The 14,661-nt window shown below is 36.3% G+C and overlaps 1 protein-coding gene across 2 annotated transcripts in view; it reads left to right on the top strand.

Moving 5' to 3' along the window:
- RIMBP2 (RIMS binding protein 2) overlaps nt 1–14,661 on the top strand; it is a 159,771-nt gene that overhangs the window by 84,595 nt on the left and 60,515 nt on the right. For both annotated transcript variants that reach the window (XM_026095312.2, XM_026095310.2), the window contains 3 exons: nt 3,302–3,391; nt 8,891–9,013; nt 14,420–14,524. In XM_026095312.2, coding sequence (XP_025951097.1) covers nt 3,302–3,391; nt 8,891–9,013; nt 14,420–14,524 — 318 coding nt within the window. The remainder of the gene's footprint in view (nt 1–3,301; nt 3,392–8,890; nt 9,014–14,419; nt 14,525–14,661) is intronic.

Below are 14,661 nucleotides of genomic sequence, written 5' to 3'. Positions count from 1 at the left end.
AGACCTGATAAAGTAATTTGGCGAAAACTTAGGAGACTTAGGTTCAGTTTCTGGCTTTACCTCACATTAGTGAGACTATTCATGAATCATTTGTTGCTAATGCTTCTTCTGAGAGCAAACAATCTAAGTATTATAGATGTCCATGTATTTACGTCACTTTGAAACACATTGATAATGCTTATGAATACATTATATTGTTTTCGCAAATACTGCACAAATGGACCTTCACTTCCAGATTTCTTAGTTGCTGTGTCTCTTTCTTTATCTTTGTATTTTCTAGGCTAGAAATGTGCCAGCAGTTCTTCTTACAGTTTCAGGTGATTCTTGATCCTAAAGGATTTATTTGGGATAGGGAACACAGGTATTGCCACTGAAAGTAACAGAAACATAACAGAAATAGACTTATAACTAAAGGCCAGTGAAACAGAGATGGTTACTGCCCTACTTCCATTCAACCTTGCAGATAACATCATAAAAGGCATTTTCTTCAGGTAGGATTAACAGCCAGCTCAGTTGCTCTGCCGTCTCTCATAAACCAGTTTCCTTTCTGGAGAATTTAAGTGTGGTGTTCAAGATGCTGGCTTAGATTTGTGTCAATTAATCTACCTCTCCTTTCCCTTCCTCTCCCCATTTAAAAACTTGTAACTTGCTGTCACTTGTTCCACATTAAAGTCAGCTGAGCAGTATTGATTTGCAGCAAATGCAAACTGATTCATTAAAGTCAATGTTAAATCTGGCCTGACTTAAATGTTGCAGGGTACAGTCTGTAATTTGTAAGGGTTTGAAAGCAGTAGTGTAGCTTGTTTTTCCCTTGTAAAGTTCAGAATAGATGTACAATGTTTTATAAGTGACTTTCAGTAATTAATACTGTACAATGATTTATTTGCATATCCAAGGAACTGTATAGTGCAGTTTGCTCATATTGTAAAAATATTTACTGATTTAATTCACGCCTATTAAAATGTAACATGAGCTAAGAAATTTTCCTTGTTTTGGCCCTCAGAACTGTCTAGCATCTCACAGGGTGTGACTGCCACTTCTAATTGCATCCTAAACAACAGATTTAACAGAACTTGAGAAACGGTAATTGCTGAGCTCCTTATGCGTGAGATAGTAGGTATATATGTAGTTAGGAGAGACTGAATATTCTGCAGTTTCAGTCTTTTGTTTTTAATTCATGGCAGTAGCACTTAACATTTAGTATTCAAAGGACAGCTTCCAGTAAACATTGAGACATTCTGATACTGTAAGATGATAATAATTTATAAGATCATTACTTAAGCTGAGCTAAATATTTTTGTTATCCTTCGTTTACATTCAAACTTGGATATCAGAATACCATTCAGAGTGTGGTCAGAAATGGAATATTATCTGCAAAATGAATTGGTATGTTAAAATCACTGTCACTTAGAAGAACTCAGAATGTCCTTTTTTGTGTGAGATATTTTATATAACTGACATTTTAATCTTGTTTCCTATGATTCATATGATCATACTGTCTGTGTATGTGACCCCATAAGTTTGGAAGCCAGTGGCTAAATTTTAATCAGGTTTGATCTTAGAAGTAATTCATTGCAGGAAAAGCTGCATGTACCGTATAACAAAAACCTCATTTGGAGGTCACACCTTCTTAGATATCAAAGTCAAGTAGCCATTAGGCAGAAACGCATAAGCTTTGTTAGTTCTGACGCTCAAAACTAATGATGCTTAGAAAATAATTTAGATAAATAGTTTAACAATTTTGGTTCGTTTAAAGTACTGTGTATCTATTCAAAACATGGGTTTTGTAAGCAGAAAGTGTTGAAAGTGATTTAGGATATGATATGCTTACAATAAAAAGTTTTTTGAGTCCAGTAGTATGAAAAATATTTAAATACTAGAATTTAAAAATTCCTCTTTTGGGGGGCCTACATGTGGTAAACCAAAAATGGTCAATATAATTTTTTTTTCATAATGAGAATTTTACAGAGAAATTAAAGTGAACAGTTTTTCTTGAGACCTAAGCAGAATTAGAAGAGCTCTGGAGAACTCTGCTGATAGTGTGGATTTTTGCAAATCACCCAAAAGTGGGCCCAGTCTTGCCTGCAAGTTTTACAGATCTTAATGTAGTTTTTTGGCAAATCTAAGCAAATTTTCCGAGGGATAATGTAGAATAGAAACGCTGTAGGTTGAAAGATTCCACATTGTCCAGCATGGCTGGTTGTGGAGTTTTTTAGTTTTTTTTAACTCATGAAGTGAAGAGGGAGAAGGGGGAGTGAATCGTTGAGATAGTTCAGTTTTACTACTGATATAACAATTAAAATCTAGTTAGTTGGAAATTCCCAGTCTGGCTAGTGTGTAACCTTTTCCCCTGAGTCCTCCCAACCTTTCAGTCAAATCTCATGAATTTCTGAAATGCTTTCAGTACCTACTTTCCTTGTGATGGGTATGAGAGATTTGTTCTCAGAGAACTGTCTTCATAAACTCATTCAAAAGCGATGTTCTGACAACTATCAGTGGACACTGCTGTTTTTCCTAAGCTCCATGAATTTTTTTGTATGATGCAAGAAAGTGTTTTTTCCCTCAGTTTGACCTTTGACTGTATACTTGAATTTTATTTGTTTTTTTCCACCTTCTTATATAACGCCATATAAACTATAATGCCATATAAATAGATAAAGATATATACTAGACACTGAAGTAATGCCCTGATGTTTAAAGGTAAAGTACCTCTCTGTTGACTTTGGTCTGCATTTCCGATTTGCCTACCACTGTATTGCGTAGATGCTCTACCCAGATCCTAATAAAGATTCTATCTGAATGTATAAATGTACATATATTAAATATACAATATAAACAGAGTGTTTATACAAATATAAAAAAGTGTAAATGATTATGTATTCTAGTTGCTGACTTTCAGCCTCAAAATGCCTTGTGATCATCTAAGTTTGAGAACATTTCTTTTTTCTGGGAGCCAAGTCTCTTCCCACCTCTAAGAGAGGCAGCCAGGTTTGAGCTCTTTGTTACAACCACAGGGAGATATTTTTATAGACATCAGACCTGTGATGTCAGGTCACCTCCGTTTGTCTGCACATCTTTAATCAGATCATCTACTGAAAAAATCTGTTTTTATGATAGAGCTGACTGTAATTGCAAGCTAATCTGCTGCTTTTGCATCTTCAGTGCCTTTGGCTTTGTTCCTGTTATTACTCGTAAGAGTTTGTTAATACCAAATAATGCAAAATACTGCTTCCTTTAGCACTTAATAGGATGTAACATAATGAAGATAAATGGTATATAACACCTTTTACCTGTGTTCTAGGAAAATGAACTGAAGGATGTTGTGCAAGAAAAGAATCGCCTGAGCCTTCAGTATGCAACTGTATCTCACAAGGCACTGCAATATGACCAGGTATCATCACAAGCATAGAACACATGCATTCATTTGTTGTAGAAATCAGGCTGCAGAGTGGATAAAAGTAGAATGTATAGTGATTTTTCTTCTTTGCTTGTTTTAGCTTCAGTACATAAAATATTTTAATTAAAAATAGTTTAAAAAATTTATTTTTATGAACAAATGTTACTCTAAATTTTAAACCCACTGATAAGCTTTATAGGGATGCATTAATACTCTGATACATCATTTTTTAGTATTGTAAATTGGTATTAGGCTTTGGTAAAAAGAAGCCTTTTCCAGTGATTTTTAAGAGAGTTGACTGCAAAATTCTCCTTTTTTCCTAAAAAAACAAAAAATAACCCTGATGGAAATGTTTTTTATCCGGCATTTTTTGGTTTCCTTCTACTCTGCATTTTTCCTTCACATTATTTAATTTCTGAATAAAATGTTGAAATGTTCTTTTTCAGCAGTATATGTCCAAAACTCTACTGAGCAGTTGTCATTTCCCCGTAGCATGGCAGGTGGCATAACTTCATGTCTCAGCTATTCCAGGTCCTGATAGAAAAACTGCTTTATTAGGAAGCATTTTTCTTCAGTTTTTTTTTTGTACCCATTACAGGACAAAATATATCTTTCTGACTATAGTGATTATATCTGTGGCAAACACTGCATGGCGTGAGTAGTATGGGAGAAGGTGCTGATGTGTCTTACTTACCTCACCACATATGCACACAGTGGAAGGAAGAAACATCATGAACCAGCCACTTTACAGGGCTACATTTAGCTAAAAATAAAACTCCAATCTGGGATTTCTACAGGGTTTAAGTGAGTTGCTCAGCAACCTCACTCACATCAGAACAGCCATAACTCACGTAGGCTCTGATGAAAGCCCATCCCCAAAATGCACAAGACACAGTGATAACTGTATGTTTCGATGTCTCTGACGTGAATGAGAGGCATAGAGTAGCCCAGTGTTGAAATTCCAGACCAAAGGAGGTCTTACTTAATTTCTGAGACAAATGTGGCAAATTACTAAGATTCAAAGGTGGTTATGCATGTACTCTACATTTTGTGTGTAGCACCTGGTATCCAAGCAGACCTGAAATTTCCTGTTTCAGGTTTGGTGAAGAATGTAAATTGTTTTTATATAAATAAGCAATGTAATAATTTTTTATGATAGAAGGAAACCATGTGGATCGTAGTATCACTTAATTTCATTCATCCATCTGTCTAGAATTTCTCCCTCTCCTAATGCTTTTCTCTTCTCTTTATTGTTGCTTATGCATCACCCTTACTGTTTACTTCACTAGGGACATACGGATGAGGAAATTCACTTAGGCAGTTTTGTATTCTAGCTGACACAGATATAGTATGCAGTATTAATGCAGTGAAGGCTCAGTAAGCTTGTGACACTAGAAATGTTAGCCTTCTTTTATTATCAGAAGGTGAAAAACTATGCAATATCTGTATTTTATTATAGATAAAGTTTGTCTCCTACTCAAGTAGAGAAATTGAGATATGTTGAGCAACCTAGTAAAAGCAATTTAAAATATAGAAGTGAAATGTCAACCTAAGTGGAGTTATTAGAAGAATTATGTTTTACTATCATAGGGTCAGAATTTGTCATATTGTGGATGTTTGTCTCTTCGAATATATGGAATATTGTGAAAAGCACTTTGCAACAATTCCGGATTCCTGCACTATTTAGTATCATAGCCTCAATACGATCAAAGACTTCCTTTACGCATACCCTCTTGCCTTTGGCAACTTTAAAAATGTGCAAGAGATGAGGATCTTTGCAGCATACTTTATGTTAACAAATCTGTGTGTTCTGGATTGCATAGCAGGTGTTTTGAGGGAATGATTTGCATTTCTTTTACCACACCTAAAATGAGGTTGAAGATGGATTGTTTGTGCACTTCAGGTTACTTTGTACTATTTCAGAACCTGCAAAACTATGAAACTACTGCATGTTGAAGACGGAGAAGAATTCCAACAGTGGGAGAAAGCACTGAAAGGGAAAACCTGTCCAGAATAATTTATTCTTTTTCCCCAGTGAGAACAGTTATAGAAAGACAGGCTCACTTTCTCCAAGAAAATGGGGTTGCAGGAGTGTATATCTATTCTACTACATAGCACAGATAAAACTATTGCTTATTTATTATACAGTTTATTATACAGTGCAGTTGCTGAAATTTGACCCTAGAAAAGAGCAGGTACAAGGCTGTCCTAACTTTAAATCCTCAAAATAAGACTTAAATTGTACTTCAGTTATACACAGTTTTGTTTTGGCATTCTGCACCGGAGAAGGGAAGTTGCGTTCTCGGAGCAGAGTGCTCATGAAAGAATACCGTGGTCTTAGAAGTGGCATCTAGACTCTGGTCTCTAAGTCGTTTCCTTGCTCATCTGAATATATATGGATGGGTGTTTTTGTATGAAAATAGAATAGGCGTGATATGTTCAGAAGTTATTTCTAAAAAAAACCCTTGAAAACATAACATTTTGATGGTAGTTCGTGAATTATATTTTCTCAGCCACATCAGTTATGTGAAAAACTGGCAGATCACTAAATCTAGGATTAAGGCAAAGAGTGGGTTTTAGGTTGCTTTTCTGTATGCCGGGCACAGTAGTTAAAGCTTGACATTTGTGATTTATATGCAGCATAGGAAATTGTGAGTGGTAGAGAACATTTTTCAGTCTAAGCATATCAGTGAAAGAAAACGGTATTTGACACAGGAAGAAATCGTCTTTCACTAGTTGGCTGATGGACCTTTTCACCAATGAAATAAACTGTTTGTTTGTTTTTCTGCTAACTGGTTTCTGGATTTAAAAGTTCAGAATGTGGAAGACACTTTAGCAATGTTCTGGCCTTCATAATTGATTCAGATGAGGGCAAATTTAATAAGTAGTAAGGTATGGGTTGGATAGGAAATTGGTTGATGCATTAAACAGAGAAACATCATAGATCAAAATGTTCCCTGTGTTTCTTTCATTAAATTAGAACCGTTTAGGATGGTGCTCTATTTAGGTCAACCTTTTTGCCACTGGGAACTTTGATGTTTTGATGTGTTCTGTGTGTAATTCAAGTTCATGTATGCCCATATGTTCCTAAACAGCCTGCTGGAGAGATCATGCAATTTGTATTTAGTGACAAGTTTTGTGTAAACAAAAATAAGCAAATGATAGACTTGCAAGTTTTATGCTGCTTTATGGGTTCTATAAATACTGTTATCACAGTATTGTCTGTGATGCCAAATCTTCAGAAGGAGAAGGCTCTGACAAGAATGCCCTGTCGAAATACTGAGAGCCGTGAGTATTGCTAGATGTAACAAGGGTGATTATCAGAAGGCAGTTGGTAAAGGCAGCTGTTGAAAGGCAGTTGTTATAAAGCTTTACCTAATCTGGCTGCTCTGCTTTGAGATCCTGAGATGTGTAAAACAACTACAGTTCTACCCATTTGTAATTCATGTCTTTTCTAAATTACATCAGCAGTCTTGTAGTTACTGTTTGTAGCCTATAGCCCCTTCACTGCCAACTGGAAAAAACACATAGCAGAAAGGTGCCATGCTCACTAGTTCCCCAAATTATTCAGGCTACAATGACTAGTATTAGAAAATACTTTACAAAGGTAGTCAGTCAGTATCATCTATTTTAGAGGTACAAAAAACTGAAGCCTGAAGAAAGTAATCTTTTATTGAAACTTGTTCAAAAGCTTTGATTTCATTCATCTTCAGTAAATCAACTGAGAACCACAGACAAAGCAAACTTGCGTTGTTGATGGCAGTACCTCATTGTTTTTCCACTCCATTATTCTCCGACAATATATATTGAATGATCTGAGCAGTGAAATACAATACAAAGGATGCAGGAAGTTAATAGATTCTGAAAATCCATTGTTTAATAGTTTCCTTAGTTATAAAGAAATGCAGGAAAAGAAAAATCTGTGTAGAAAAAATCCTGAGGTTGACGATAATTGCATCAGTTCTTGTGGAAAACATGATTTGCTCCATTTTCCTCTTGTTTTTTCTGGTCCACTGCACTCTAAAAAGCTCCTTACAAAGATGAATACTAGGGCTGGCTGGAGCAATTTAGATTGTTTGGTCTGTAGCAGAATTTGCAAGTTAACAAACTGAAGCCAGAAGGCAAATAGAAGGGCTGAGTCAGTTTCCAAAGCATCCCTTTGGAAATCCTCGAGGAGATACCAGTGTTGGAGAGTGCTTAATGCCCTTGGTTCTTTAAAAAAAAGAAATTACACTAACTAAATGGAAAAAAAGAACTTGTCACTTCCTTGATTGAGTTTAGAAGGAAAGATGAGCTGCACCAAGATTAAAACCTGCACATTTTCCCAACACTTCATACTGCTTTGCCTTTCCTTACTCAGTAAGCCTGCCAGCATTGTTTGTTTCTGATTTGCAATTAACAAAGGAAAACAAGTGCTGCCTGGAACATCGTTTGCTATTCCTTTTTTACTTTCTTACCTCCTATCAACATTGCAAGGAAGGGAAGAGCATTGTTTTTGTAGTAGTTTGTAAACATTTTTAACCTGGGTGTTTAGTACTGGTGGTTGTAAATGTAAAATGTAAATGTAAAAATTTCAGTTCTTGATATGATACAAGCTATAAAAATCCTATGGTTATATATAAGTATGGTATATAAACTGACAAAATGCTTTGGAATTAGAAATCAGATCTTCAACTGATCTGAATTCAAGAGAGAGAACTTTTCCATGGCAGGATAAGGTAGTTTAATATCATATTTTCTTATTTTCTGTATGTGTGTATTTATGAAATAAGCAGGTCACTATCACTGATGATTCACAAAATCCCGTATAAAAAGAGTTAGTCATACTGAACTGGTTAAGCTAGCACCAAGAAAATTAAATAGGATAACAAATCCTACTTGGTGAGTAACTGATTCTTTAAAACCTGCTATATCCAAATATTTGAAGGGAGAGCAAGAGTTTTGTTGCATAAAAATGCATATTTTTGAATCAAAGAGAAATGGATTTAAAATATTACCTTTTAGCACAGGCAGATCATACATATTATTTTAATTTTTTATTTTATTCTGAAGTCAGCTTATACAAAAGAATAGTCTGGGAAAACATACAATGTGTGAGTTATGTTTCTATGTATATATGTAGACCTTTTATGTAGTACACACATCTCTGACACCCCTGAGATCCAGAGAAATTAGAAATTGTTTGTCATTTATTTTGTAAGTTAAGTAGTATATTTGTTTAGTTTTTTTATTTAAGCTTATGCACAATTACAATTTGGATATCAGATTGTAGTCCTTGTCAAAAGAAAGTGTGCATTTCATGCGTGCATGTAGGAGATGCACAATTTCCATATTGAACTTTTCCCTTCCAGCAATTTTTATATTGTTCTTTCCTTTTTTCTTTCCTTATTTTCCTATTTTCATTTTCACATGGAGAAATGTTGTATGTGTCAGAAGTGTTTTTCCTTTGGTTAATTATCTGCTCAGAGAGTAGTCACATTTTTGTTTTTCTAGGTGAAATCAGACTATGAACATCTTAGAGAAACCCTTATCAGAGTGACCAAAGAACGAGATTTGGCTGTAAAGGAAAAACACCAGCTCCAAGCCAAGCTGGAGAACTTAGAGCAGGTCCTAAAGGTATGTATAATGCTGTGAATTCCAATAATCCAGTATTTCTATTGCTTGTTTAATATTCATGTTGTTCATACAGTGAGTCACAGAAACATAAGTACATTGCAAACCAGGGGCCTGAATGCCCCTACTAGTTAAGGCAGACAGTATGGAACACAGTAGACAAAGTATCTATGAGGGATCTTAAGCTATCAGGAAGAGAGATATCTTTGGAAACCTTTATCAACAACTGGTTGTAGGATTTCACTCTGCGGTTAGTCACTGCATGCAAGTCAAGACGAGAAGAAAAGAATGAGAAGTGACTGCTGATGAAGAAAATATGAACAGCTTTTGAAATATTTCACTTTAGGGAAAGCATGTTCACCAATTTGGTGCTTCCTTTTCAGCTTAAAAAAATTGTTAGTGTATTTTTAATCATAATATATCCTCCAGTACAGGTTTCACTGTGGTTGAAGATATCCTGCTTCTGCTTGCCTGGCTATTGTGCGTAATGCCATATGGCAGATTGATTCTATGAAATAGCATAATCGACCAGGCGAATCTAACAATGGGGAAGTGAGATGAGAGGGTAGAGCAGAAGTAAAATTAAGTGAGGAAGATGGAATCAGCAGCTTATCGCTTGCCAAGCTAAGGCGAGGGAGCGATAATTTGTGTATGTGGAAACAAAGTGGAAAAAAGTTCCAGTGGTAGAAAGGAAAAAGTGCTTTGTGAGGAGACAGCCAAATTCCCAATTCATTGATTAAATGATGAAGGCAGGAACTTGATAAACCAAACCTGACAGGTGGATCAGGACTAACGGTGAGGGCTCTAAAAGGTTCCTTACAGACAGCAAGCTGGTGTCCAGTGTGATAGGGTAGAAGGAGCCAGAAGCAAAGAGGAATGTGATATGGTGGAAATACAAACTGGTTTGAATGGGCAGCTGTTTCTAAGTTCCCTTAGCTGTAGCAAATATGGAAGCTGTGACATCAAAAATTGTCACAAACATGCCTTGAAGAGCGTTAAACAGCTAAGGTTATGCAAAGAAAATAAAATCATTGCATTGTTGAGGACTATAGTGAGATATTTTGAGAGAGAAAACACTTATAAACACTTGGCTGTGCTGCACACAGTCCAGAAGAATGAAGGGTGTGCTTGTCTGGTTAGAATGGAAGATTGATGCAGTGCTGAACCTTTTTGACAGACTGTCAAATACCAGCCTTTTTTCATCTTCTCTAACCCAAAGTTTAATTCGGGTGTCTACTGTCACTTGACTTAATGAGCCCTCCAGATTTATTCTGTAGAAGAGCTGAATCTGGTTATTTGATAAAATTGCTTCACTTCTACTGAAAGAACACTTTCAATGAACTTGGGAGAAGCATTCTGTAAATCTCACTGGTTTGCTTAAAACTCCTTCAGAAGTTTTCCTTCACTGAAACTAAAATTGTCCAGTGGATATAGAGACTCTGGCTTTTAGGGTTTTAGTTTTGTTTTGCTTTTGTTGTTGGATTTCAGGGGCTTCTTGTGCATCCTTCTTGTTTGTCTATATCCACTCATTATTCCTTCCATGTATTTTGATTGTAAGTTCTTTGGATTAGGGATATCTTTTCACTTTGTATCTCCCTACCAAGTGGCATGGTTGAATTCTGGCCCTTGATTAGAACTCTTCTGAACTGGCAGAGTACCTTGAACAGACTTGAAACCCTAAATCTCCTTTTTGGCACTAAAGCATGCACAAACAGATGTAGTTAATTGTGTATTTCATGTGTGTCCCCATATTAGTTTGAAAAATAGTTTGCGGCTTTCCCACCACCTGAAAGTTTTGAGTAATACTTAGCCTAGTTTCCCTGTCAGAAGAGAAATTTAGTTACACTTTCTGTGATCTCCGGAAGTATCAACAAAGGTGAAAAGACAAGATGAAAAAGTGCTGAATTAGCAAACATCTGAAAATCTCCACATTGCCTCACACACAGAACAGTTCTGACTTCTTGATGTGTTCAGCCATCTTTTCCCATTCATTCCACTGTAATAGGTGCAATAGCAGATAACAAGTCCTTTGATCAGACTGCTTTGGTGAGAATTAAATTTGTTCCTCATTTCATGTCATGTATGACGTCTTTCTCATAAACAAGACATTAATACTTGAAAGCCATTTGAGTTTCTTTTAACATTTTCTATTTATACATTTTAGAACTGTAAAATACTGCTATTTGAAAGAATGGGGTTTTTGTGTGTGTGTTTTTGTCTTTGTTTTTTGGGTTTTTTTTGCTGTAGATAATACAGTGCATCCAGTGAGAGGGTTGGGGCTAGGATGGTCATTGTCAAATCCCGCTGCTAACCTTGAAGCTGGAAAAACTAGATCTGTTTCTGAGCAGGGTCATTAAACTACCATTTCAGAAATTTGTACAGCAGAGCTGCCTACCTCTTAAAGAAAACAAAGAAATCTGTGATGTCGCCACTTCATTCTCTGCTGCATAGCAAGATTTTCGATCTGAAAGATACTGAAAGGACTCCTCTTCACACTTTGCTTTGAGGGGTAGAACATTATTTGCCATCTATTTTAAAATATGAAGCCTTTACCCTATTGCTCTATGCTCTTTTAGGTGTGGGTTTGCATTCTGATACTAGAACAACATGGTAGACCCTCTAGAAAGGGTGAAAAAAGGGAAGTACAAGTTTACATGTTAAGAAAGTTCTAACTTGTCTCACATTAAGGGCAGTGATTGCTTGGACAAAAGGATTGCCACCACCTATGCAAACCCACAGCAATGTGATCTTTATGGAATTCAAACTGGAGGCTGTCAAATGTTGCAGAAATCTATGGCCACCTCTAAAGCCCTAAAATAGTAACTTTCAAATCTCTTAAAGGGCAAAATTTCAACCCTGCCTCTGAAAGATAAAGCTATGATAATGTAAGGTTTTTAATGAAAAACTTAATTTTCAGACAGAACAAACACTATAAGCTACATCACGCTTTTAGCATCCTGCTCTGGTTAGACTAAAAATCTAGTGCTTACATTGCGACAGGGTGTAGTTGCTCAGAAGTAAAATTTCAGGATGCTTTAATTACTGAGATTTGTGGTTTTTCTTTTCTCTTTGCCTAGGATAAAACCCGTTCTAATTGGCTACCTTTCCCTACTGGCCCACCTATGCAGGAAGGGCACTGGATCAGAATTGCTCCACGAAGGATAGTTTTCATCTTCTCTTCACAGGCCTGTTTGTTTGAGAAGGAAGGAAGAAGCAGAAAGAATTCAGCGCTTCCCTCCTCCTGTTCTTCTAATGATACCTGTAGTCCTCCTCCACACTCCTAACCTGTTCCCCTCAGGCTTGGAAGAAGCAAAGATGGCAGCTGATAGGAGAATAGGAAGTGCAAAACAGAACTGCAGACAGAACCGATCTCTGTGTGGGGGGGGAGGGGGAATGGTTTCTGGTTTGGGGCAGATTTAATTGCTGTGCCAGGGGATGGACCGATGTTGGGGCAAAGAGATCCATGCTGCTTTAAATGCTAAGTAGAGCACAGCAATGCTAAACTGATTGTCATCTATGTTAACCTAAAAGTATCTTACCAAATGGTCCTTTCTGGCCTTAAAAAATTGCAGATTATTAAATACAGATTTTTTTTAAATGAGAGAAATGAAATGCTGGGGAGAATCACAGTTCCTGCATCACAGTGTGTGCATTCGTTTCATTTTACGGATTCATTGTATGGTCACTGTAGTAATTATTTACTGATTTTTGCAGAGGACTGTAAATGTACTGTAGTAGCTTTTGTACAAGTAGTAAGAATTTAACAATATCAAAATATGCTATGCCAAATCTGGTACTAAATCTTCGGAGAGTGAAGAGAGACCTTTTTTGTGATAATTAATGGTTTTACAGATTTGCAGTGTGAGAATTGCTTGATTGCCTCACCATTTCTTGAATATAAGAAATATGATGAGACACTCTCAGTGTCAAATTTTACATGAGACTTGATGGAAGCTGCTGAGCTCAGTAAATGTAGTTTCATACTAATTTAAATCATGAGTAATTCTAGTGAGTAAAATAGGTTATGTTCATTCAGATGAGATGAGAATTGGGACCACAGTTTTTGGTCATTATTTAATATTGAGAATAGATATTACCCATGAACAGGTCCAATTAACTTTTGTACAATATGCACCATTCAGAAATGTCTACAGCCAAAATATTAAATCCTCAAAAAACTCATCAGAAAGCAAGCTATAATTGAGAGTCAAAACTATAGAGTTGGAAGAATCTTTGATGAAGTATTTTGATTTTAACCAACACATCAAATGAAAATAAACTCCATGCAGAGGTCAAATGGAGTATTGGGAACATTTCTGTTTCCTTTGCAAACATACTGAGATTGAGAGAAGCAAGCCTCACTTTACTGCCCCTCTTTGTTATTAGTAATATTTAGCACAGAATAACAGCTCATTAAAGGTTAGCAATATGCTTTGATAAAATATTCTCTCGTACGCAATACAGGGTATTTTGGCTTACTCTAGTCAATCGCGGCTATGTATTTGTGTTTCCAAGTGCTGATTCCTAATAGGTTTCTACATAATAACCCTGGTGCTGCAGATAAGGTATTGTGCTTCTGCTCTGAGCGTATTATGGGAAGAATATATAATTTGGAAAATAAAAATCTTTAATACCAGCCTCACCAGGGAAGAGATCAAAATCTATAAAGAATTCTTTCTTAACTCCCGTTTATTAAACAGTGTTTGAAGGTATAGTGATATTGGGCAGAATAATATTAACCTGTAATGAAAAAGACTTCTATCTACAAAGAGTATCTTGACATTGTTCAGCTTGCACTCTTCCTAAGAACTTTGCTTCATATTGCTTTGAATCATTAGTAGCAAGTGTTCTTTAAAAGTTGTTTTTCAGTACTGTGTAGTCACTTCTACCCAAATCCATCTGTTTTAATTTTGGTCTGTATAATTTACTATAAATAATAGTTAGAGATTAGGAATAGTAAGCTATTTCTTGGGGGTCATAATTTGCAACACAAATCTCAAAATCACATCCTAAATAAAGAGTCAGTTGGGGAATTGTCAAGCTAGATTTTTTCTGAGATTTAATTTTTCAGCACAGCACTATATGTAAGTGTGTATGAACTCTGCCTCCTACTGAATACAATAGGAACTGCTCACTTGCACATCACGGAAGCCACATTGCTAGCAACAATAAACAGTCATACCTCCTGACAGAGATTATTACCAAAATGCCTGAGTTTCACAGTGGCAATATGTCTGTAAGGACTGACTGAATTGAAATCCTATCCAGTTTGCCTTTTGCCTATGAGTGAAACCAGAGAGTTTTTGTGTTGAGATGAACGTCTACCTGCCCCAGAATGTCAGCATGCTTTGTTGCAGGTGGAATATATTGAAATCTCCTGATAGTTTGGTCTTCCTTCCTTTTAAACAGCATATGCGAGAGGCTGCTGAACGGCGGCAACAGCTGGAGTTGGAGCATGAGCAAGCCTTGGCTGTTCTCAACGCAAAACAGCAGGAAATTGAACTCCTGCAGAAGGTAAGTGGAGAAAGGGAAAATCGGGTGAAATGGCAAAATCCAGTGATGGAGCACAGGTAATGAAATAGATCTCTTAGTTTAAAGGAAGTTAGTCCAAAGCTACCAAACAAGTTCCTACTTTCCAAAACAAAAATCCC

Source organism: Dromaius novaehollandiae, chromosome 17, assembly GCF_036370855.1.
Source record: "Dromaius novaehollandiae isolate bDroNov1 chromosome 17, bDroNov1.hap1, whole genome shotgun sequence".
NCBI lineage: Eukaryota > Metazoa > Chordata > Aves > Casuariiformes > Dromaiidae > Dromaius > Dromaius novaehollandiae.
Note: the sequence above shows the minus strand (reverse complement) of the source record. Positions and strands in the feature narration are given on the sequence as shown.